At 36.3% G+C, this 23946-nt stretch overlaps 1 protein-coding gene across 3 annotated transcripts in view; it reads right to left on the bottom strand.

The window, feature by feature from the left end:
* Positions 1-23946, bottom strand: part of KHDRBS3 (KH RNA binding domain containing, signal transduction associated 3) — an 85444-nt gene that overhangs the window by 43977 nt on the left and 17521 nt on the right. For all 3 annotated transcript variants that reach the window (XR_008462600.1, XM_054167457.1, XM_054167456.1), the window contains exons 2-4: positions 16962-17080; positions 7796-7912; positions 3332-3478 (exon numbers count right to left, since the gene is read on the bottom strand). Coding sequence is in view for 2 of the 3 variants with exons in the window: in XM_054167457.1 (XP_054023432.1) it covers positions 3332-3478; positions 7796-7912; positions 16962-17080 (383 nt within the window). In the remaining variant the exon portion in view is untranslated. The remainder of the gene's footprint in view (positions 1-3331; positions 3479-7795; positions 7913-16961; positions 17081-23946) is intronic.

Here is a 23946-nt window from a genome sequence, read left to right on the forward strand (position 1 = left end):
TAACAATGAAATGTATTCAATAGAAATATGCTTATCTAATAACAAGAGCTCCAAGAATTTCAGTTCTAGAACATGCAAGGATAAACAATTTGAAGACACATGGCTTGTTTCTCATTCGGCACAAATCCTCTCTCAAGGTCTATCAAAAAGAAAGCTGAAGCTATTTACATAGAATTAATATGGTACTTCTCAAATACACAAGACTCTTTTCAGGGACCTTGAGCCAACCTCCAAAACTAAACACATCACACAGGAATAAAATAGATAAAGCAATGAGCTCTTGAGCTGTATGTATTTTCCTGCCATATTTCTATTTTTCTTCCACTTAAAGTGAGTCAAAGAATGCATCTGTAAAGGGGAATTAGAAAAAGAAATATTTTACTTTATGTTTATACATGCACAGTATGAAAATATTAATAGGTCCTCTAATAAGAATAAAGTGTTACTTCTGATATAAGAGCTTTTATCTTCTGCAAATCCTCCTATTTCAAAAGGAGGCAAGTTTGTCCAAATGCTGTCTTATTTTCAGATTTCAATTACAAAAGAGGGATCTGCATCTCTTATTGGAAATCTGACTTTATTAAATTTATGCACTAGGCAGGTACCAAAAAACTGTCAGACAGCCTTGCAGCAAACAAGACACTGAAACAATTCCAGATTGAAAGGAGATTAAAACACCTATGAACTCAAAGATCTCAAGTACACCACTTCAATGCAAAGGTGCTTGTTCGTGGATCTAAGAAGACCTGAGAAGAGAAGCCAAGGTATTTTTGCTATAAGCAACGACTACAAGGCTGTTTTGTATCCTATATTAGACTGGACATTAGGAAAAAGTTTTGCACAGAAAAAGTGGTCAGGCATTGGAATGTGCTGCCCAGAGAGGTGGTTGAGTCACCAACCCTGGATGTGTTTAAAGGTCATTTAGACATGGTGCTTGGGAATATGGTTTAGGAGTGAACTTTGCAGAGAAAGTAGGGCTATTGGTTGAATTCGGTGATCCTGAGGGTCTTTTCCAACCCAAATGTTTCTGTGATGTTCTAGCACCAGTTGTGATTGCATATTAAGGCTTGATCTGCAAACTAAATCTCTATAAAGTACAGTGTCTGAATTTCTTGAAAGGAAAAAAAAGCCAAGTAAGAACACAAAATAAGATTGTAATCATATATACTGATAACAGGACTTCTTGAAATAAAACTGATAATTGCTAAGAAGGCCAAAACAGAGCTTACAGTACAAAATGTAATAAGGATGAAAAAGCAATCAAGCCACATTTGGCAGCATTTCACCAAATGGTAGTTTCTAGAGGACAAAGCTGCTCCTTATTGCTTACTGGAATGGCTGCTACATTGAAGGAGGGCACAGAAGAGATTAAGACACTTAGGACCAACCTGATAAGATTATATTTGAAAAGCCAAAGGGAAATTAAGACAGTGTTGGCTTGATTCCATAGTTCTGAGGAGACTGTACTGAGCTGAACCAATGCTACATAAAGATGCAATGATCAAAAACTGAGATGGAAGTGTACAACCAACAAATGGAATTGCTCTTTATCAGTCTAATTCTAGTGGCTTAGCAGTAGAGCAATGGCTAAGTTTTGATAAGATTAGCTCAATAAAGAAAAACACCATCTCTGAAGGGGGCAAGGGTTAGATGTATCTTGTCCTCTGATGAATGCAAAAAGCCCTTATCAAATTGAGCATATTTCCATCCAAAAGAAAACAGCTGTTTGCTTACTCAAATAGCAAAAAAATTCATTCTCCCTTACTTCTTCACAGAAAGAAATCATAAATCATATACATAATCTTTGGTACAACAAGTATTGAGTATCCTGTACCTAATCAATTAGTATGTTTGAACAGCAGTATGTTTATTTACCTCTGTTTATATACATCAGGATAAAAACTTTTTGAAACCTGCAGACAATGTTATAATGTGGTGCTTTCTTTTTTATAACTTAAGATGATGCTCAAAACATGTCTTTGTTTTTTTTTAACTGTCTTAAGATGCATCCATATTAGTGTGTCATTTCACATCAGGATCTATTCCTAAACAAACCTCCTGATGACCATCACTTATAACTTGGTTCAAGTCATGGATTAGTATCGAAGCATATGAACTAACTTGAATTTAGGCAAAACATGCCAGAAGAAACACTCATGGAGCGCAATCCACTCCAGACACTTGGGGACAGTTTCATGGACTGAATAGATTTAGTACAAGCTGAAATCCCAAAAATGAATACAGTACCACTGTCAGGCCACTAGCAGCAAATGCTTCATCCTGTAATACAGCTGGCAATTCCAACTCCAGCAGATGGTAGTGGTCATACAACAAGCACCCCAAGTGGGCCTGAATAAAGCTACATTGACTGTGTTGTCAAGCATTTATGGGCTACTGTCACTCAAGATACACACGTTAAAGTTTCCCTATCTAGGTTCCCCATATTTCCAATTTCTGAAATGAATCAAGACAAATGCTTAGTTAACATTTTCAGCAGTAAAAAATCCCAGAAGTCAATGTACCCTGACAATTCTTTGCTTTCTATATTTATCCTGTAACCAAGAAAAATAGATTCACTGAAGAGTTAGGAACTTCACACAGCAACATTACTTCAAATGCCCCAGCTTCTTCAGAGGACTTGGACTGTTACAAGCAGTTTAATATAGCAAAGCAATCAAGGTTGATCCATATGAGAAACAAATGCAGGAATCTTCTGTAAAAACACTGGAAATCCTGCCACACCATTGTCTGTATGTATATCTCAGAACTCAAGTACAAACTTATACCAGATATCACAACTCATTTTATATATTCATACACTGCAAGCTGAAGTATATACCAATACAGAAGTATTACTCATTTATCACTAGCTCTGAAAATAAGGATACAAGATAACATGGTATTGATTATCAGCACTGAACACTAATCTAGGATTATGGGTGAGAGTAGTACAACATCAAAACTTCTCTATTCTTAGTGAAACAGAACCCTATGCTTACACTTCAGTTGTACCAAGAACACTTTAAGCAAAGAAAGTTGTTTTTTCCATTATTTTTTACAATTTTTAAATACTTTGGACATGAGCAGTTAAGCAATAAGATGCTCTTTTACTATAGGTCATATAATGAGATGAACATTGTATATGGACATTCACACAATTCACTCAATAATCACCTATATTGAAATGAAAAGTATTTGTAAGCAACATCAATCTTTTGCAGGTGAAGTAAATTATGCAACATGACTTGACCAATATCATAGGGTAACTGAGTTTTAGAGACATTTTCTCATTAGAGCACCAGAATTCTTATGAAAAAGTTAAAATACTAACAGGGATGAGGAATTTCTTGATTTCTTCCAGTGCATGTCCCATTCTGGCATATGCTTCTGCTGGTGGAGCAAATACTTCAATTAAAACATGCAGGTCATCATTTAGGTGAAAGTACTTTGCCTCTCCACTTTTTCTCAACTCTTCCTCCTAGAAGATAAGGAAAATGTTTGGGTTATAAAATGCTGAAGTATAAAATTACATACTGTTCTGATGCACTTCAAATCCATCAGGATGCTATAATATCAGAACAGTATCAGTGAGTGACTTAACACAAAATAGGACCCATCAGCTTCTGCTCACATACAGGAACTAGCGCAAGCGAGAATGTTCCTAGTTTTCCCAGGTGCACTAGTTTAGTGCAGGACACACTGAGAAAAGTAAAAGCTGCATCCTCTTCTGAAAAGTCTTTAGAAAAAGGTTTGATCTAATATTCCACAAATGCAAGGTTCTTTTACCAATATCATTTCAATTGTAATGTTACTACACTGCTCAGGTACTTCCCATTTTCTTTGACCACATGAGTACATCCTTCACAGAACTGTGCTGCTCAGACATGAAACTAGGAGCACATAGAAGCAGGACATTAAAGAAAAAAGTTCAGTAGCTATTTCAGAAGAGAGTTTATTTCTTTTATTCTACTTCACCCAGCACACTTCAATATGATTGATAATCTATGATTTCAATGGAGTGGAGCAGAACTCTTTCATTTCTCAATTAACTCTGTTTGCATGTGGAATACTCACAGACCTAAAGGACATTACTTGTTCATTTCAGGTAGGTTCCCCCACAATGTTTATTCGACAGGTACATTCCAAGAGATTAAACAACCATTAAAAACAATCTCATTGTATTACCAGATGTTATGTCAAATTCTTAGCAGTTCTGCTATTTGGAAAACAAAGCCCTAAGAATTCTCCCCTGCTGTTTATTGTATTTAGCAAACACCAGGTAAACACTTCATCCTTTAGATTACTAAACCTACAGTTTCAATGATAGTTGAAATATTCCCATGTACATGCTCCTTTAATTATGGATTCAGATTTATAATGACAATCTGTTTCTGCTTCTCTTAAGTGCAATACCCATCATCATACCTCAGGTTTGATTGCAATGCTTAAAAAAAATCAGCAGAATCCAGTTAGCTGTTAGAACCTCCAGAAGAACACTAAGAGGCCGGAGTCAGCAGGATTAGACTTTATTGGTAAAACCACTATCTTGTTGATACAAAGTAACAGATCTTAGACACTGGAAATAAACTCCTATAAACATTACAGCTCTTACACATTTATTTTTAACAGGAATTGTTTCTTTCTTCAGCAAGGATTAGGGCTGGGCCAGCCACTAAATGAGTGATAGACTCTAAATCCTCTCTTTAAGCATAGTTATTCAAGATACGTGAAGAAATACCTAGCTCTGGAAGCTGATATTTTTCATCAGTATATACACACTAATAAGCCTTCTTGTCCCTTTTTTAAGGGAAAAAGTCACTGTGCAGTTTGATGCACAGAGAATGGGGAATCAAGAAAATTTGCTTCTATAGTTATCAATCAACTTGCCTAGTAAATGCAATAAGCAACAGAAAAATCACAATTTCATGTGCCTGGTAAAAAAGGATTTCAATCAGTAATTTTAACAAAGCATAAGGAATTTCAGTGCAGATTGTTCTAAAATCATTCCCATCGGCAAGTTTTTAAAATAACTTTATCCTTTTCTTCTTGCTTTACTTGTGAAGTTCACTTTGATTAAAACTGCCTCATTTTCAATCCAATTTGGCAACACGCTCCTCTCCATAACTCTTAACAGCACACGAATGACACTCACTGGCCTACATCTCCCAGCCTTGGGCATATATTTTTTCAGGGGGCTTTTTATTTCCTGTGATGCTCAACAAAAGCCACAGCTTGCTCTCATTCCAGAATCCCTGACAGTATTTTTAGCACCCAGGAAACCCTCTGCCCTCCATTATTTGACAGTACAAGCTAGGCTAGGCTTGCCCAATGCATCTGGATGCTTCTTGGTTGACCAAAACAGAATTATTATTTTTTTCACCTCTAGTACAATGAAGATTCAATAGATGCTGAAAGGATGAAATCAAACCAGTGTAGAACAAGGGAGATACAGGACAGAAAGGTCACAACTTCCTTTAAAAAAAAAAAAAAAAAAAAAGGCTCTTCAAATATCTATCTTATTGCACAAAATTTATCACACCAAATGGCTCACGGTTTGGACAATCTGATTTAACTTCATATTTCCAATACAGACACAGCCTTGCAATACTGCACTCAGGACAAGCTCTCTCATAAGGTTCTCAATTTGCTTTGTACCTTGCGCTCTTGTATTTTATTCTCTTCATGGTCTACAGCAAAGCAGAGAACTAGCAGAGTTTATGATGTATAGGACCATAACACATGAGGCCATGTCCACTGAAGTTAGTATACTTTGCCCTGTATTCTTTTTTATCTATAGAGGTCTGTGTTCTTCATCCTACTTGCCAAGGTATCAATAAAAAGATATTAGCCCTAGAAATCTACTGCTTTAAATCCCAAGTTGACTAGCAGTATTTATTAAAATATGGTAATAGCACTATTCATTTTCATCTTTACTACCTCACCTTTGATTTAGGTTTGAAGTGTTTTACATACTACCTGATATCTAATTTTAATGTTATCTTAAGTTTGGCTTCTGTCAGATTTTGTAAACCATTCAGAATGCTCATGTTGTTGAAAGGTTTGTATCATTGGTAACAAGTGGATAACCCATTGGAGTGGAAGGTTTTTATATTGTTAATCTGAGGAAACAATTTAAAGTAATCTTGTCATGAAATAAATACTGAAATGGATCCTTTTACTTTTCTACACTCCTATAAACAAATGAAAGCCTCAGTAGCCTAGCAGAAGCCATCTTGGCACTTGCTAGTAGGAAGTCAGTGATGAAATAACTGTACAGCTTGGAAAAAAAAAAACATTAATTGGAGAAATATTGTGCTTAGATGTTGCATTTTCTGCAAATAACAACTCAAGCTAACAACCTTGCTAGCCATTTCAAAATTATTTAAACAGCTTTGTATAGGATCCCAAGGAAAAGTCAAATAAAAAGTCAAACAATTACTTCATTAAAGGAAACAACAAAAATTCAAAGGTTTTTTATATAGAAACCTCTAAGACTCTTTCCAGGGATTCTAAGACTCAAGTTACAATCTAAGCTTTTCCGCAGGTGCTTCTGCTTTTAATAAAACAAATTTTTTTATACTGCAGAGTCATTAGAAAAACTCAGGGGCCTTCTTACTCCATGACACATCCTATTTTGATACAGAAACATGTAATGTAGCAATAGAAGAATGTCAGTTTGACACATTCTGCAAGAACTGCAAAAAATTAGCCAAGCATTATTTAAAGCAGAATTTGGAGATTTACTTTGTCATCCACGCTTAGAACAAGTTTAGTTTTTACTCTTTCTTAAGAGGAAATTAGCTCTTTAGTAGCACAGAACAAAGTAATTTATGGGCTCTGATCGAGTTCTTGATAAACACTATAAATCACCTAACATTTTTATTTTGCTGATGGAGAAATGCACTAGGAAAAAGGCAGTTTTAGGAATTTCAGGAGCCAGCCATCTAAATTACTCTTCCATATGCATGTCATTATCTGCCTTTATAGCACACAGTGTTTTTAAGTTTCATCTTACAGAACCACTGAAAGATTGCACTGGAGGCCTATAAAACATGGTATGCTACAGGCAACAAATATGTTCAGTGTTCTAATTTGTATCATTAGGAAGGCTCCAATTAAAAAATGCAGCTCACCAGACAGGTGACAGCTCTTGATATACACTTATCTGCTACAGATTTAAGCAAATATTAATTTCAGGAGAGAGTGAAACTGATTAGTACAAACTCCTATCAAGCTAAAGGTTTCTCTTCTGCTGTCTGCTTTGGCTCTTGTAATGGACATATCTACTATAACCAAATAATTCCCATGGAAACAACTTCAACATGTCAACTGCTTCAGCTGCATATGTCATCCTCAGAGATCTGAGGGCTTTTCTAGTTTGTATTTAATCTTCTTTATCTCCATTTTTGTCCATAAATGTTATTGTTATGTGAAAATGTTCACATTTATCCAAAATTTAGGCTCCTTCAAATGTGAAAACACTGCCATGGTCAGCTGGGCATCAGTGACTATAAACTGTTCAAGACTAGTCTAGAACACTGCTCTGGTAATGCCACATTTACATCCCCAGCAACCATAGTTTACAAGGAAAGGATGAGGGCACTACATACCACTCACAGTAGCCTCAAAACATGCAGTAAGAAAAGAATCCTTAGAGAAAACAGATTTCATCTGAAGTTAACTAATTCAATGCTTTTTAGTTGCTCCAATATTTTTTGGCCACAATTTCTTCACCTCCAGTAATTTTAGGCAAGTTACAAAATTCAAACACTCCACTAACATACTGTGGACTTACCTTTGTCTTGTCCCTCATGGAGCCTTTTCCCAAAATGGACATTTTTGTTAGGGTTTCTTCCTGTAAACGCTTTAGGGAATTGCCACGTGGACCCAAAAGTTTTCCCACAAAGTTGAACTGCAAGAACAAAAACAAACAAACAAACAAACAAAAACACACCTCATTGGATCTTTAAGCATAAATTAAGAAGTAAAATGGAGTATTTTGCTGAATCAATTTTTTGTTCTAGATGGAAACAAGTATCAGATCATAAACTACACAATTTCCAAGTACAACTGAGTAGGACAGTTAACAGCATGTCATTAGTTCCACCACATGTCAAGAGAAACAGAAGTACCTGAATTCAAAGAAATCAAATAGTATACAGAGAAGTTTGTGTTTAATCCATTTGACTCTAAGAACAGATGTGCTCAAATTGCAATTCAGTTTTTCCAACAATTGTTACTAGGTACATAACCATAAAAACAAAGCTGGCAGCATTCTCAGGCAAAACACCAACAAAAGCTCTAAAGAAAAGTATTTTAATTGCCATATCCTCCCCTGAAGATTAATGAAGTAACCCAGACAATACAGCTACACTAAAACACAGAAACAAGCAATGAATTAAATCCAAAGAACATAAGCATATAAATTGAGTCCCAAATCAGAATCAACATATGAAAATCTACACAACTACCACTCAACTCTCATTATCAGTTTACCAAAGCCAGTTGTTATTCATTACCATGGCATTGCACCATTAAGATAACTAGGGAGAAGAAAGTGGAGCCACAAAAAAAAGGTAAAAACTTGGTAGGGAATGCTGTAAACACTTCCTGAAAATAATTTACTCCTGTATTGGATTTACATGGTTAAGTCTTTGATAGTAGGAGGATGCAGATGTTGGACAGAGCCAGCGCCAAGGCAGACCCGTCACTACCCAAAGCTTGGCACATTAGAAATGTATCACCTGTGATAACACATCTAAGAAATTACAAACATACTGCAATGCTGAGACAAGTGAGAAATCAAGAAAAACTGCCATGTAAACACCAAGGTCAGTGAAGATGAGGAAGGAAGCGCTCCAGCAGATTCCCTTATAATCCATGGAGAAACCATGACTGAGGTAGGCTCATGAAGGATCACAGTGGAGCAGATATCCACTGTCATGTATGTTAGGATAAAAAAGCCCAATAAATACAAAAACTTCATTTTATTCCCCTTAGTACTTTCAAATTCAATTCCCAATGCAGACCTGAGTTAGAAAGAAGATTTAAGTCAACAAATTGCTTATGGATGACTACAGTCCACAGAAGGTATTAAAAAAAAGGTATGAAATTATCAGGCCAAATCTGAAGAAATCCTCAGGCAAATTCTTTATTAGGTATATTTAATTTTTCCCCATTGTAAACCCTAAGATAGATTCATCAGAAGTAGGTTGCCCAGCACAATTATGGAAAACTTCCTTGAGCTGAATATTCAAGACTCAGGGCCACTGTGCAACCTACAGCCAGATGTTCTGTACTGGTCCCTTCCAACTTGGACTTTTATTATTTTTAGAGATACAACTGCAAGGAACACAAACACTGAAACAGCTCATAACAAGTTTGAACTTCCAGAAGGTAGTAACTCCTTGTCAACAGTTTCCTTAAGTAAAGGATCGTTACTTATGAACGAGGAGTTCATAGTTCAGCTCAAATGAAAGCTTTCACTTAGTGGAATACTACATAAATTTTTCAAGCATTACTTAGGATTGCTTATGTTTACTTTAAAATAGCCTTGTAAGTTATTAGGAACAAAAATAAATACTGCATACTCATTTAAAATGAGATATTTTCCATTTACAGTAAGGTACGCTGACATTATTTCAGAATGTTGAGTGTCTGTGGTCTGGTACAGTCTAAATCTGCAGCAGCAATCATAGTTGAAATTTTCAGGTGAAGTTTTACTCATTTTTCGACCGCAATTTAGCACTAGGCAGGCATGTATTTAACTATGCAATGCACAGCTCTGAGTATCGCTTCCTAACTAGAACAAACAACTACCTGACAATTAAAATACAAACTACAAATCATAACAAATAGAAGTACATGCCTCCAACAAAAGCAAAAGCCACTTTGTATGCAAAGTAACTACAAAGGTTTCGTGCTCAGGAAACATTTGAGTGTTACAAAGCACACATTTACTTCAGCTGTATTGTTTATTTTAAAGTCAAATAGTTTAGTATATTGTGTAGACCTAAAACTTGATCTACAAAACTTTAATACCACCAAAACATGTCACCTTCAGAAAAACAAGTGTGGAAGCTACCCAGCTATACAAGTAGCTGCACAGATGACATGTTTAAGACAACATGTTTAAAAATAACACAAAAATGCTTTAGCTGTATCTTGAGATCCATTGAACTATTCCTTCCTGTGCACTGAGGCTCCAAACATTAGATTTGACAAGTCTGAAGCATGAGAAACCTGTGCTGCAAGTCTGCAATTCTGCTGATTTGAAAGCATAGTACCTCTACATATTAAGCCTTCTTTAAAATGGCTTACAATGCAGTCTCAAAGCCTTTTTGCTCCCATACAAGAGTCTAAAAAGCTTTGGAAGTTTTCAGTTAACCATTCCATAAATAAAAAACTATTTATGATACTGAATGAATCCTTTCTGTAGAAAAGAATTGTTTACTTCAAACAAAATCCAGTACCTGTTCAAACTACTGGTTTACTTCCTTTTACTTCAGATCAGAAACATCTGATATAAGGGGTTTTTTTAAGTATTTCATAGAAGCAGTCAAAAATATATCAGCCACTATGTTACTAACACTATTTATACAGTTCTTTGGCAATCATGGAGTAGGATGACTCAACCAAAGGTATTAAAACTGCTACACACTAAGCAAGTTTTCATTACAAAATTGACAAACCCAGACTATCTGCTGATTTAACAGAAGTAAACCTGGCAGACCCAATTTAGCCCTTACAGAAGATAGCACAAGGACAAAACAAACTCAGGTCTACCATTGCACTAAAGCTCTCTGAATTAGAGGCATTGGATAGTAGCAAAAAGACATCTGAGGGGCTCTGTAACAGTCAGATAGTCACATTGACTAGCTCTGGCCCAGAACTAAACATTTCAGACTTCCCTCTTCTCTCACCCTTCTTCCTAGTATAGTACAATCAAATTCGAACTGCTGTACATATTCAAAATTGTCTTCCAGAAGTTCACTAGCTTCAGATTGAAACGTATTAAAAAACTTACACTGCTTTCCAGCACAAGTTGGTCTAGAAGCTACAGCAATATTTACAGCTCTGCAGGAGAGCTCAAGAGTCAGTCATGAATGTTATTCTACACTGAATGAATTACCTACATGAAATCATTGCTTCTGTTATCTTAGGCAAGAATCAGGATATTATGAAGGTATGAAAAAAGAGAAAATAAAGTTCACAATTCCAAGTTGCTTCTAGACCACCTGTGAAAGATATGCCAAATATCTCAAAACAAGTTACAGCAAAACATTTAAGACATCTTTGCACAAACAGTATCAAGATTCAGATTAACAGACCTGTGAGAAAACAATCAGAGATGGGAAAAAATTCTTACCTCAGCTACAGTTCAAGCCAAGTAAAACTTTGGTAGTGACAAATGGTACCCTTTGTAGTCTTACATCATTTGAGCAAAAGGATGCAAGATTTATGGGGTATTCTTATTTCCTCTGACTGCTGAAAAAGCATCCTCCTCTATCCACACTTCTAGTTTACTTTGTGGGTAAAATGCACCATGAAGTGCAATGGCTTCTGAAATTCCTCAGATACAAGATTCTATCCCTTGGCCACAGTGTCCACTAGCCTACAAATATCATCTTATATTGAAAGTATGTACATTCCCCTTTTAAGGATTACCCTGAAGTGCTGTATTACTAAAAAACACCTCCTTTTTTTTTTATTATTTAAAAAATATCTGTCCCAACAACAACAAAAAACTCATTAATCAGAGTTTTGCTTGAAAATTATTCCTCCTCTAGATACTCAGAAATCCATTCAAGAAGCATTTTTGCATATATAGTACAATGACGATGTGGACATCACTCCTTAAAACCTATTTCTTCAGAATCTCCACATTAAAATAAGACTACCAGTTACCTAGAGATATATCTCCTTACTAGATCACCACTTGAAATTCTTCCCTGGAAACAGTTCTGGAGAAAACAGCCACAAAGAGTATACAAGTGAGACACTTTTCATAAGCATCTGATCTGCTATATGGACTTCAGCAAAAAAGGAATGAATGCAAATACTACAGCATTTAAAAATGCATATATTACAGAAAGGGGGATATATTGGAAAAATTAATCCTTATTTATCCCCACCAAGACAAGACTGCTGAAAATGCTTCATCCAGCTTAAAATATTTAGTGAAAACATAAATGCTTGACCAAATGCATTCCTGTAAAGCTCTAAGCAAGCCATTGTCATTAAAATCACAAAAAGCTCTCTTGGAATATCAGTTTTCTGAAATGGCTCCTCTGTGATAGGGTCATTAGAAAAATCAGTTACATTAAGATTACATTCCCTTACAGTGACCTGAAACCAGGAAATCTTCAAGATTTTTCATACTCATTTTGAGAACATAAGATTTCTATAGAAAGGTAGCACAAACTCTCTCCTTCACACAACACAGTCCTAGGTCTTTAAACATTTACAACAGAAAACTTGGACAACTCCTATAAAGTTTCTCAAAAGTTAACCCAGGTACTACATTTGGTGCTTGTTCTTCCATGTCACTTAAGGTTATACAACCACTTTTTCACATTTCCATGCTGAGAAATCCTTAGAGCTAACCTATGTACAAAAAAATATTTTCTACCTAGTGATGTGATTAAAATACTAATCTCTCCCTGACTTTGTAACAACTGCAGATCACTGTGTACAACAATGACATTTAAAACAGAAATTTTCATTTTAAATGCTAAGCTAAAAGGTTTAAGTGGATACCAGTTCCAAAACTCAGTAACCACAGACAACTCCTTATTGACTCCTGAGATTTATTTAAGTGTAGACCTAGGAGCAACTTTTTAAACGGTAGCCTGTTGTAAAACAAAAATAGTTCCCATAGTTTTGATCCACCTCATGGAAAATGACCGTTCTGTTTATCTTCCATGGAAGTAATTTCTTCTCTAAACGCAGAACACTTAAGTTCATTAACTGTCAAAGCAAAATCAGATTTAAACTAAATTTCCTCATGATGAATATTCATGAAATGCATCTAAGCTATGAAGCACATTTTGCACACACTGGCATTTCATAGCAATGAAGAGTCCCTTCACCAAGACAACCACATTGTGACCTTCTGTGGCCAGCTCACTTTTTCTGCCTCAAGTCTGTGCAAGCTTGAAGATTGTTTTCAAGCATGAAATGGAACAGAAGTACAGGTTTAAGGGTCACATTCTCACACTTCACCTAGAGTCATTTGAGGCATTCAGCTGATCAAATAGTGAGGTGTATTACATTACCCTGACTCCCATTGCCTAAACTGACAATTAGATTTTGAAGAGACTTGACTGCACCTGCAATCTATGGAAGAGAGTTTCCACAAAATTGTGTTTTACCAAGTAAGACTATCTCTTACCCTATCAGAACATTAATTTGGGGTTTATTTTAATGCGTACAGGAGTCTGTAAGAAATAAAACAATGAATTCAAACACATAACCAGCCTCAGGCAGAATCTTGAGACTATCCTAAATTGTCATAAAGCAGACAAGACTCAAGATGCCTTCATTATTCTATCACTTTCCAGAAAGGTCCAAACACAGCCAGCTAGCTCTAGTGTGAGATTAGGACCATTAATACTGCCAAGGTCTGAGTAAAGCAAAAGGTCTCAGATAAAAGATATAAATCTATAGCACTGCAGAAGCAACCAAGAGCTGTTAAGCAGGAGGCAAGTGTGGTGGTTTTAGGCTATGCCTTTAAAATTTAGTTACAGAAAAGTAGAAAAATATGAATAAATCACTATTGGGTGTTGTGGTGGGTTGAAAGGAAAGCCTCCGCTTTCCCTCCCCCACTGAGAAAGAAACCACGGCTAAAACTCAGTCAGAGAAAAAGCAGACACATATATTTACAAGCATGTATAGGAAGCAGATTATATGTAACACCACAAATACAGGTATTTTACAATATATACAGGAATATACAGCAAATGAACTCAACCAGAAACCAGACCCCCAACAGAGGGGGCTTCCCCCTGTTCCCCTTCACCCCCCTACCTCCCTTCTCCCCCCAAAGAGGTAGAAAAAGGGCGGTAGGAGGGGAGGAAAGAAAGAGAGGCGGTTAGCAGGGGAGGAAAGAAAGAGAGGCCTTGTACAGGAGTTAGTATCTCTTATCTATTAGTTGGCCAGAAGCCCAGAAGTCCAGCCGAAAGGGAGAGCGGATAAAGGAAGACTGAGAGAAAGTCCCAGCCACGCTGGGTCCAATCTCACCTCCCCCCTTAATTAGCCAATGAAATTCATTTAGAATAGAAAATATTTTATAAACATTTAGCCAGTGTGCCCCTTCCTTAAAGGCACAGCCTCAAACGGTCACAGGTGTAAAAAGGAAAACTAAAGATTATTCTAAGCAAATTGGATAAATATCTCTCATAAAACATGCTGTACCTAAACAATTCTTTCTACTTTTCTGATTTCTCTGCTTTGCTTTGCACAGGAGAGATTAACCTCCTTGTCAGCTGACCTTGGCTGAATTGTTTTGTTAAGTCTAACCCCACTGCTTTCTCTCTCATCCTCTTTCTCTCTTGTGGGACAGGGGGAAGGGGGCCAGTGGAATGGCTTCCCTGGTCTCTGACAAGGGTTTTTTGTGTTGTTTGCTAATTGTAAATACCTGTATAATATTGTAAATACTGTATATTTTGTACATATTCATTGTATACCATTGTAGAATATAGTTTTTGTTTGTAAATACAGCTTCCATTTTGCTTCTAACTGAGTTGGTCTCGCAAAGTTAATGCTGGGGGGAAATTTCAACCCACCACAGCAAGTTAAGCACATCACCACAGAGATGCAACTGTTTGCACACCAAGCACAAGATCAGAAACTCGTAAGTTGTTTTTTTTTCACACAGAGGAAAGTTGTTATAAAAAAAGAAAAATCTACTTTTGAATCTGAGGTCTACCAGATTCTTTTCCAACAGAAATCCAACTGCTCTGACCTTCAGTTGAATACCTTTCTGCTGCAGTTAACCTGTCACCTTCCAGGGCTGTCAAAAGCAACGAGGCTGAATTTGCACAGGACTTAGCTATGAGCCCATGAGAATATATCTGACAGAACAGGTAATATGACTAGGCAGTACAATGCTAGGCTGATCAGATCAGAGCTAGGACTGCCTGACCTGTGTTGAGAATATTATGATTTATTCAAGGAGTCAGAGTTACACGTTTTAAACAGGGAAAGGGCTATTAAATGCTTAAAGGAAATTTAGTAAATCTCATGTCAGGTCTAGTAAACTGTCTGAATGGGGGTAGTATAGTGGTGGGCTAGAGCATATGTCTCATTTATTTCGGGAAGCACTACTTTATTCATGAAGTTTAAAGAAACAGTTTTTTCTGATCACTTGGTAGATACATAGGCTTGTCAGATGCAACCCAAAGTGGTACTCTAATGCCAGTTTGAGAAATAAGTTACTGTAGTGACTGGGTCATCTTCAAAAATCAGATTCTCAGTGCACTAACACCAAAAAGACTAGATCTCCCCAAAGACCAGACTTACCCTTTTGCTCAGGTTTGTGCACAATAGCTAACAGTATGAGTGTGAACTGAAGGCACACACAGCAGAAAGATGCCAGCTTGCTGTAAGAACTGTTCCAAATTCAACATTTGCATGCAGAAGAGATTTGCAGATTTCAGCTATATTTAAGTCTTAAGTTTCTCTCTTTTGAAACATTTTTTACCAATCCTGATCAGTAGGGAGGAGATAATTGATCATAAATTGGAACCAAATCTTTTAACCATTTTCTGAGGAACCTGGCACCTTCTACAAATGACATCTTTGCATTAATACTAACACATATACACAGAGGAGAACACAAAGGCATAAAGCATTTACATGAAGCATCACTGCAGGTCTTATAAGCACCACACAATACTTTCAGCTTAAACTCTACATAATCTAAACATACAATGCAGGTGCTCTGAATACAGCTCAGTGAAACCAAGGTGACTGCAGCATATACTCCAAAAGACTTGACAAAACATCCCTAATTTGATCCCTCCTCTGAACACATCTAACAAGAGGAATATCCTTCAGAGCAATCATCAGGATGCAAACAGTTATCCTGTGTACATGCATTCAAAACTCACATCACTCAAGTGCAGACTACAGTATATATCAGAATAAAGCTCTCAGTTTGCCACACTAAAGCTATGTTACTTCATACAACATATTTAAGTTTATTTCATCCCAAAAATAAACTCACAAGCCTGATTCCAGTAAACAAATGATACTAAACAGCCATGACTGCCTGTGGTTTAGAATGACAGAATGGTTTGGGCTGGAAGGGACTTCAAAGGGCATCTAGTTCCCACCCATCTTCCATGGGCAGGGACACCTTCCTCTAGACCAGTTTGCTCCAAACCCCATCCAGTATGGCCTTGACCACTTCCAGGCATGGGGCATCCACAGTCTCTGGGCAACCTGTTTCAGTGTCCCATCACCCTCACAGTGAAGAATTTCTTCCTAACACCTCAATCAAGCCTCTTTGTGTTTAAAACCATTACCTCTTATCCTGTCACATCCCTGATGGAGTGTCACTACCCACTACTTCAGTGGGTTGCCTTTAAGTCCTAGAATGCACTATAAGGTCTCCTCAGAGGTCTCTCTTCTTTACATTAAACAGCCCCAACTCTCAGCCAGTCCTCACAGGAGAGGTGCTCTTCAGTATATTTCATTCCTTTTGACACTACAAAGAGGATCCCACTATCCTGAAAATATGACTCGTCATTTCTTCTCAGCATATTTTGCAGCCAGCACTTTCTTAACATTTATTCCAGTACAAATCATTCCTACCTTAGAACTTCTACAGCCCACACTGCAGAACAGCAACAGTAGAGACTGTGAATAGTTTTAAAGGTAGCTGCTAAAAACCATCCAGTTATTAGCGGAATTTTTGTAAGTCATTAAGGTTTATCAAGTATGAAAATTGGACTTACCTTGGGGAACTGTTTTACTGGAATCAAAACTTTTTGCCCCAGTTTCATATTTTTATTGATGACTACATCAATATACTTTTCTTCTTCCTTCCCTTCCCCTTTTTGGAATTTTTCAATTTCTGTTAAAGGGAAAAAAAATTTAATTATTTCCTCAGTTTAACACAATCTAAATTCTGAGACTCTTCAAAGTCAGTATAAATTAAAAACTTTAGAACTAATATTGTATGGTGTATTTGTGTAACAAATGCATATATTTGGTTATACAGGTCAAAGAAAACCACATTTTGACTTTTTGGGCTTTTTGAATAGTCTTGTTCATATCAGCTTAGCCAAACCCAATACAAAGTATTTTAAAAACCAGTTTCTAACTCAAGCAACACTTAGGACACATTTGAGTTGGCTCAAGTAATAATAACAATTCTTAAGATACATTTTTTTCATTTTCAAATTAAAAAAAACAAAAACAAACCCTTACAACATAGTTTAATGCTTGACTATTTCATTCCCTACACTATAAACAAAGTACACAGCTTTAATGGTGGTTGTCTACAAATGCACTTAAAAGTAAACACCAAATCAATCTTTCAAAATTTCAGAAATGTAATTGAAACAGGTCACACCCAAAAATGTGAGACTAGTGTTACACCAATGACAACCAGGAATGAGATTTAGAAATTGAAATTGAGGCTGTATGACTACTCATTCTACAGATACATACTGAATTGATTCTTGATTACAAATCCAAGTATTGTCTCTCCAGTACACAAATGAAAAACTGCAGAATTCATTTCATTGGTGGGGAAATATGAAGAGCATACAAGACAACTAAAATGAAGCACTGCTTGAAATCACAGCTGGATTGGGTCCAGCATGCTGTGGGTTGCTGTGATAAACGTGTTGGCACAGAACATACCAAAATCCAATCAATTTCAGAAGTACAACAGAAGTTCTTCTATGGACAACTAGAACTTGTTCTCTACAATCATCTTCAAGTATCCTGTTAGCTATTCACATGAAGAAACACCCTTCTACTCATCCAGTAAGAGTGAATGACATTTATCAAGACTTTGAAGTATTAGTGGGAATGCGATCTTATGCCAACAAGAGACATTGAGAAAAACTTTTGAGTGCAAGGAAAGGAATGAAAAAAATACAGAAAGCATCCTTGAGGTACACTTTAAAAGACAGTTTAATTTGAAATTACATCCAAACAGAGTAAGTAGTAAAACAACACATTTCTTACAACTAAAAAAATCCATGCATCATTAGCAGCTTTAATGAGTCCTCGTCTGTTCCCATTTAGCACAGAAATAAAGATGTTAACATCTTTCCCAATAATGGACACTCCAAACTTCCATGCAAGTTTTCACCTCACTAACAGTGAACAGGAAATAAATACAACTGCATTTTTTCAAGTTAGTCTTCAGTGACCAAAGAAAGCCAAACTAGCCTCAGATTACTTGAATCTCTCTTGAACAAAGAGCCTCCTCAGCTATGCTTTCTCTTCTTCTTGGTTAAGTTTCTAAGAATTTATTTTTTATTTAATCATATAGATCTTAGTAAGGTAAGCACTCTGGAGGAGCCCCTTCAGAACAACCTTCCTCAGCACACACTCAGAAAGAACTCAGCACACAGGCTGGCAACTACTGAGGAACATCTTCAGAGCTGAATCCAGGTAAAAATGGAATTCACTTGCTTTTTTGCAGATACTACTTTATGGAGTAGAGAATTACAAGCAATTTAATAGATGTGAAGTTACACTGAAATTCTTAAGACTGAAAATTTACAGGGCATGAGGCTCCCACTCAGAAAGCAGATGACTGGTATTTTCTAGAAGCCAAGGTTTCTGAATGTTACATTCAGATATGAGTGCAGTACTATCACATCTCTTGAATGCAAGCTACTTTTAATAGTAGCACTGCTTACCAATAGAAGGACAGCTGTGATAAAGCTCTTTGACTTCTCCTGGATAACAAGCCTAGATACTTGAGGTTGTATGCTTGACAAGTGAAAAACAAATATAACACTGATTTTTAATGCTGTTGTTGGCATACAGTATTGACAGTATAAATACTCAAAGCTCAAAACTGATCAATGTATACTGGTTTTTAACAACATTTTGCACAGTGAAACACCAAATATTAAAACTAATGAAAACCTCCAAGATCAAGTCCAACTATTAAACCCCTTTGTATTATAAAGCAAACATAATTACATCAAATTCTGACTTAATTTGGAACTGACTTCAACACTTAGGACTAGAATTTGTTGAGGAAAGTCAGAACAGCACAGTTCAACTCCACTCAAAATTAAACATTAAATTAGCACAGTGCTGCAGTATTTTGGAACCAATCAGTACACACAAAAGAGTCCTGGTAGACCGACACAAGACCTTTATAAGTTTTCAGCATCAATAATTACTTTCAGACCTTCACTGTGACAGTGAGGGTCTTCTTCCTGAAGTAATCTTATCTAAACTTACAGAATGAAAGTGCCTTTAACACTGAAGCCCCCCATGTTTTTGTGAACTAGTAAAGCTAAAAAAGTGCTTTCTCCTTTTGAGTCATATACTATTGTACACAACTGCAATCTTTTCACTCATCTACAGACTTAATAAAAATTTTATTTCCAGAAAGAGTTAGACATTCTGAATTAGAACTCCCCTCCAAGTTAAAGGATGAAGAGTGGTTTAAGGACCTTCTTAGAAAATGACAGGAAATATTACATTTAAAAGTCAGGTTTGTTTCAGAAACATTCAGATGTCCCAAATGGACTTGTCAAGGCTAAAGTGTATTTGTAGATCTAAGAGAGGAATTCTAACAATCTCAGTAACTTTCTCCATACAAGCCAGCTGCAGAAATTCCTTGAGAGATGATCACACTCTTATTTGAATTTCCTAACTATTCTAGCTTACGTAAGTTACTTGAATCCAGTATTTGATGAAGCTGATTGCAACAACTCCATTAATGCTAGATACACTCTAATTCTATAGTATTTGGATTTAGTTAAAAAACCCCAAAAAGTCATAGAAAGAATATTCTTGCTGTACTAATCACTCAGCTTGAAGCAGATGAAGGAAATGTTGAAAAAAAATAATCTATTCATTACTCTGGAGATTTTCCCTACTCCCATTTTTCCTACTTCAATGGATCACCATTTTCCCCCTTTGTTTTCAAGGCAAATTATTTATTTTGATTCTAATAAACAGCCATAGCCCATTGCTCCAGCAGTTCAAAGTAAAAGATTTTTTTACTGACTTAAGACCTTATATCTATTCACTTCCATAAGATTTCATTTTGAATAAACAGTGAAGGCCACTGAATTACTAAACATTCATCTTGGAGACCACATGTTATCTAATTTTTCTGGTTTTGTTTTGTTGGTTGGGTTTTTTCCCTTTGAATTTATTTGCACTCAAATCTAAAATTAATACCAAAAAAAGGCATTTGAATTTTATCCATATCTGTACAGCTCTCCCAATACCTACCACTCATGTACATCAAGCTTTAGATAATTAGGGAAAATCATGCCAGATCACACAGAAAATCCAATCAGATTTTCAAGGTCAAATGGATAGGAAGATTTGCCTTTTCCTAATCCTTAGATTACATCTGTACTGCTTAGCTATATGAAGCAATGACATTTCCTAGATCAGAAATAGTAAATAAACATGTGATTAAAGCTTCCCATAATGCTAGAGATTAAAATCCCATGTTCTCAGACTAAGGATGAAGCTAATGCAACAGTCCAGGAATTTAACTGAAGTAATAACTGCAAGGATTTTTTTTTTCCTTTACATTTAATCATAGCAGAGAGATCTAAGCAATGATTGCTCCTCAGTTAATTCAATGAATCATGTTTCTAGATACATCAGATAATGACAAAGTAGAATTGTTTCACTTTAATCTTTAGGTAGAATTAATCTTCCTGTTGCAGAACTACAATCCAGGACTCTGCTAAGCCAATTGAAAAGAAAAACTTGTGTTTCATGTAGAACAAAGTGTTCTTGTATATTCAGCTGTAGTAAATCAATACAATCAACGTTAAGATCAAATGCCAAACTCAAAGTAAGCGAATACGTATCACATTTGTCCTTAATACAATGTTTCCAAAACACAAGATCAGGAGAAAACAGGAACCAGGTGAATTTGTCCACAAATCCTTAAGAAATATTCTACTATTTCTTCTTACATTGAGAAGTCTTTGATATCAGACACTCCACCCGATCCAAATAATCTCATGCAATGTTTTTCTACTTCAGATGGAAAAACAAGTGAGGAATTCAAGGCTCAAAATCTAGGGCATACAAATGATCAGAAAACGGTCTGACAGAGCTGAACTGCAATTTCACTAGAAATAGTTTCCACATTAATTCTTAAAGTGGAAATATTGTAAGAACAACATTACCTTTTCTAAATACCCTTAACACCTGACTGAAATACACTGAAGTGGTTTTGGAAATTACTAATACTACACAGCAGCAGCAGCTGTGTATTTTGCTTTATTTGGACAATTCTTGTTATATTAGCTCATAGCTAATGCATCAAAATTGAGATCAAGCCAACCAAACAAAGTTGTTACAAACAGGTTTGTTATGTAACTACTGAAGTATGCCTGATAACAGAAGCACTTCAGTAAATTGTCAAGTAAATTCTCAAGACTTCAGCAGACTTTTGAAAGAAAACACCATCTTCAGGCTCTTAAAGTGAAGGCTGTGGAAGTATCTTTATATACCTTCTCTATCCTTTATTTCTTGAAGAAAAAAATAATTAAAAACCAATCAAATCAATACTACTGACCATTGCTGAACATACAACATTGAGCTACATATAGTTCCATATGGTTGCACATTAGAGAAAATAAAAATGCTACTACTAAAAACAAACAAACAAAACACACCACGAACAACAGCAGCCAAAAAAAAAAAACCCCACCACCCAACCAAAAACCAAACCACCCCACCAAAAATACCAAACCAAAACTACTACACACCAAAACCACCACCAAACGTGAACAGACTTTGGCATATTAGTTTGCCTTCAAACAATATTTCTTTTAAGGAACACACCTCAAGCTTGATAAAAGCCAAGTATCCAGAGGAAGAGAGAGACTCCAAGTCAGTCACAGCAGAATTTCAGAACATAAATACTTTTCCTTAATGAGGAAAAAATCATGGACAATCTTGGTTCTTGTGGTAGGTTGAGAGAGGGCCTAGCTCTCCCTCCCCCACAGAGTAAGAAACCACAGCTAAACTCAGTCAGAGGAGCAAAGCTACATTTACAAGCATATATAGAAATCAGGTTATATATAACACAATATATACAGGTATTTACTATATATATATATATATATACAGCAAAGAAAAATAACCCAACAAAATTCCCTCCTCGAGAGGAGGGTTTCCCTCCCTGTAACCCCCTCTATCCCCTCCCCAACCTCCCTTTTGTCCCAAAAAGGGGCTAGAGAGAGAAAGAAAGGCAAGTTATTAAGGAAAAGAATTGTTATTAAGCTTCAAAAGCACATGCAGGATTAGTTTTGCTTATCTCAAGGTCAGCTCCAGATAGTTTGCTGAGAAGCAGGCAGGCAGAACAGGCTGAAACCCAAACAGAGAAAAAATTCCAACTGCCCTAAAACTTAAAGTTGCATTCTGCCCATCTACCAATGAAATTCGTTTAGAGTATCAGAGTGTTTTCATTCTGGTACCAAAACATTCAGCCAGAGTGCCCCCGCACTGTCTGTTTCTTAAAGGCACAGCCTCAAATGGTCACAGTTCTGTTTTCTCAAACACACATATTCCAAAAATACTGGCAGTTAGAACTTCCACTGTGAAGCCAAGTCATTAAAAGTCTGCTCTGCTGGATGGTGATACAAAGCTCACAGCCATTCCATGGCTTCTTGTGGTAAATACAAAGTGCAGGAGCACAGGATGACAAATCCAACAATAGCTCTCATTTTGATGTTACTGAAGAGCTTAATTTCATTATTGCCATAGTAAAATCCCCAGCTGTGCTTCAGATGATGCATCTCTTATACTTCACTCCGTTATTCCCTGCCCTACTAGCAGGGTGATTAAAAGTTATCTGGGATTGTACCTCTCCAGCAAATATTTCTTGTCTTTTCAGCTGAAAATAGTACTGCACAACATTAATTTGAACTAGAATCCCCACACTAAGGCTTTAATGAATTTAAAAAAGCTTTCTTAAAAAAATACCACAGAGCTCCTGAAAACAGCCTATAAGAGACCTACTAATCACTATGCCAGGCTTCCTGATTAATACAAAGATGGATGACTCCCCAATTTTTGCACTAAACAGAAGACAAATTTAGATTCCTGTTTTTAAGTATCTTGAGAGATGTTATGCATTGTCTAGTTTAAACAGTTTATCCATGTACATATTCACAAAAAAACTGCACAATTCCTCAGCTTGAATTGTACATAGCATCCCAGCTCTCTGAAAAAAGCCCACCACATTTAAGAGGAGCAACTGATTTTCTGATGTAGTAAATGCTTGGACAAATATCCCTTCTTCCACCCACAAGATATTTCAAAAACAAATACTCATTAGTGCATCTCCATGAAAGAAGGCAAATTAGAGAACTAAAGTAATCAAAACAAACAAAAAATAGCCTGAAAAAATGTAAAGTAAAGGAGTTGAACATACGCGGAATGACTGTGAGATCCATCTTGAACGGGTCTAAAAGACCTGAACCAAAAATGCAACTAATTTTTCAGTTTAATGCAGCTGCTATATTGAACCTATCCCTGCTGCTCTATGAACTTCAGAAAACTCCACCTTATCCTCCTCAGCCCTCAATTTGATAGTTTAAGAACAAGCCCTTGTAAATCAGATTTAGCCTCCACAGCAGGTCCCAATTCTGAAGTGGTATAAAAAGCAATACATTAACTGTACATTAATACATGAACTGTTCATAAGAAACAAAAATTTGTTTCAATGAATCCACAGTTTTGCAATAACTGAATTCA

The sequence above is a fragment of the Dryobates pubescens genome, chromosome 14 (genome assembly GCF_014839835.1).
Source record: "Dryobates pubescens isolate bDryPub1 chromosome 14, bDryPub1.pri, whole genome shotgun sequence".
In the NCBI taxonomy this organism is placed as follows: domain Eukaryota; kingdom Metazoa; phylum Chordata; class Aves; order Piciformes; family Picidae; genus Dryobates; species Dryobates pubescens.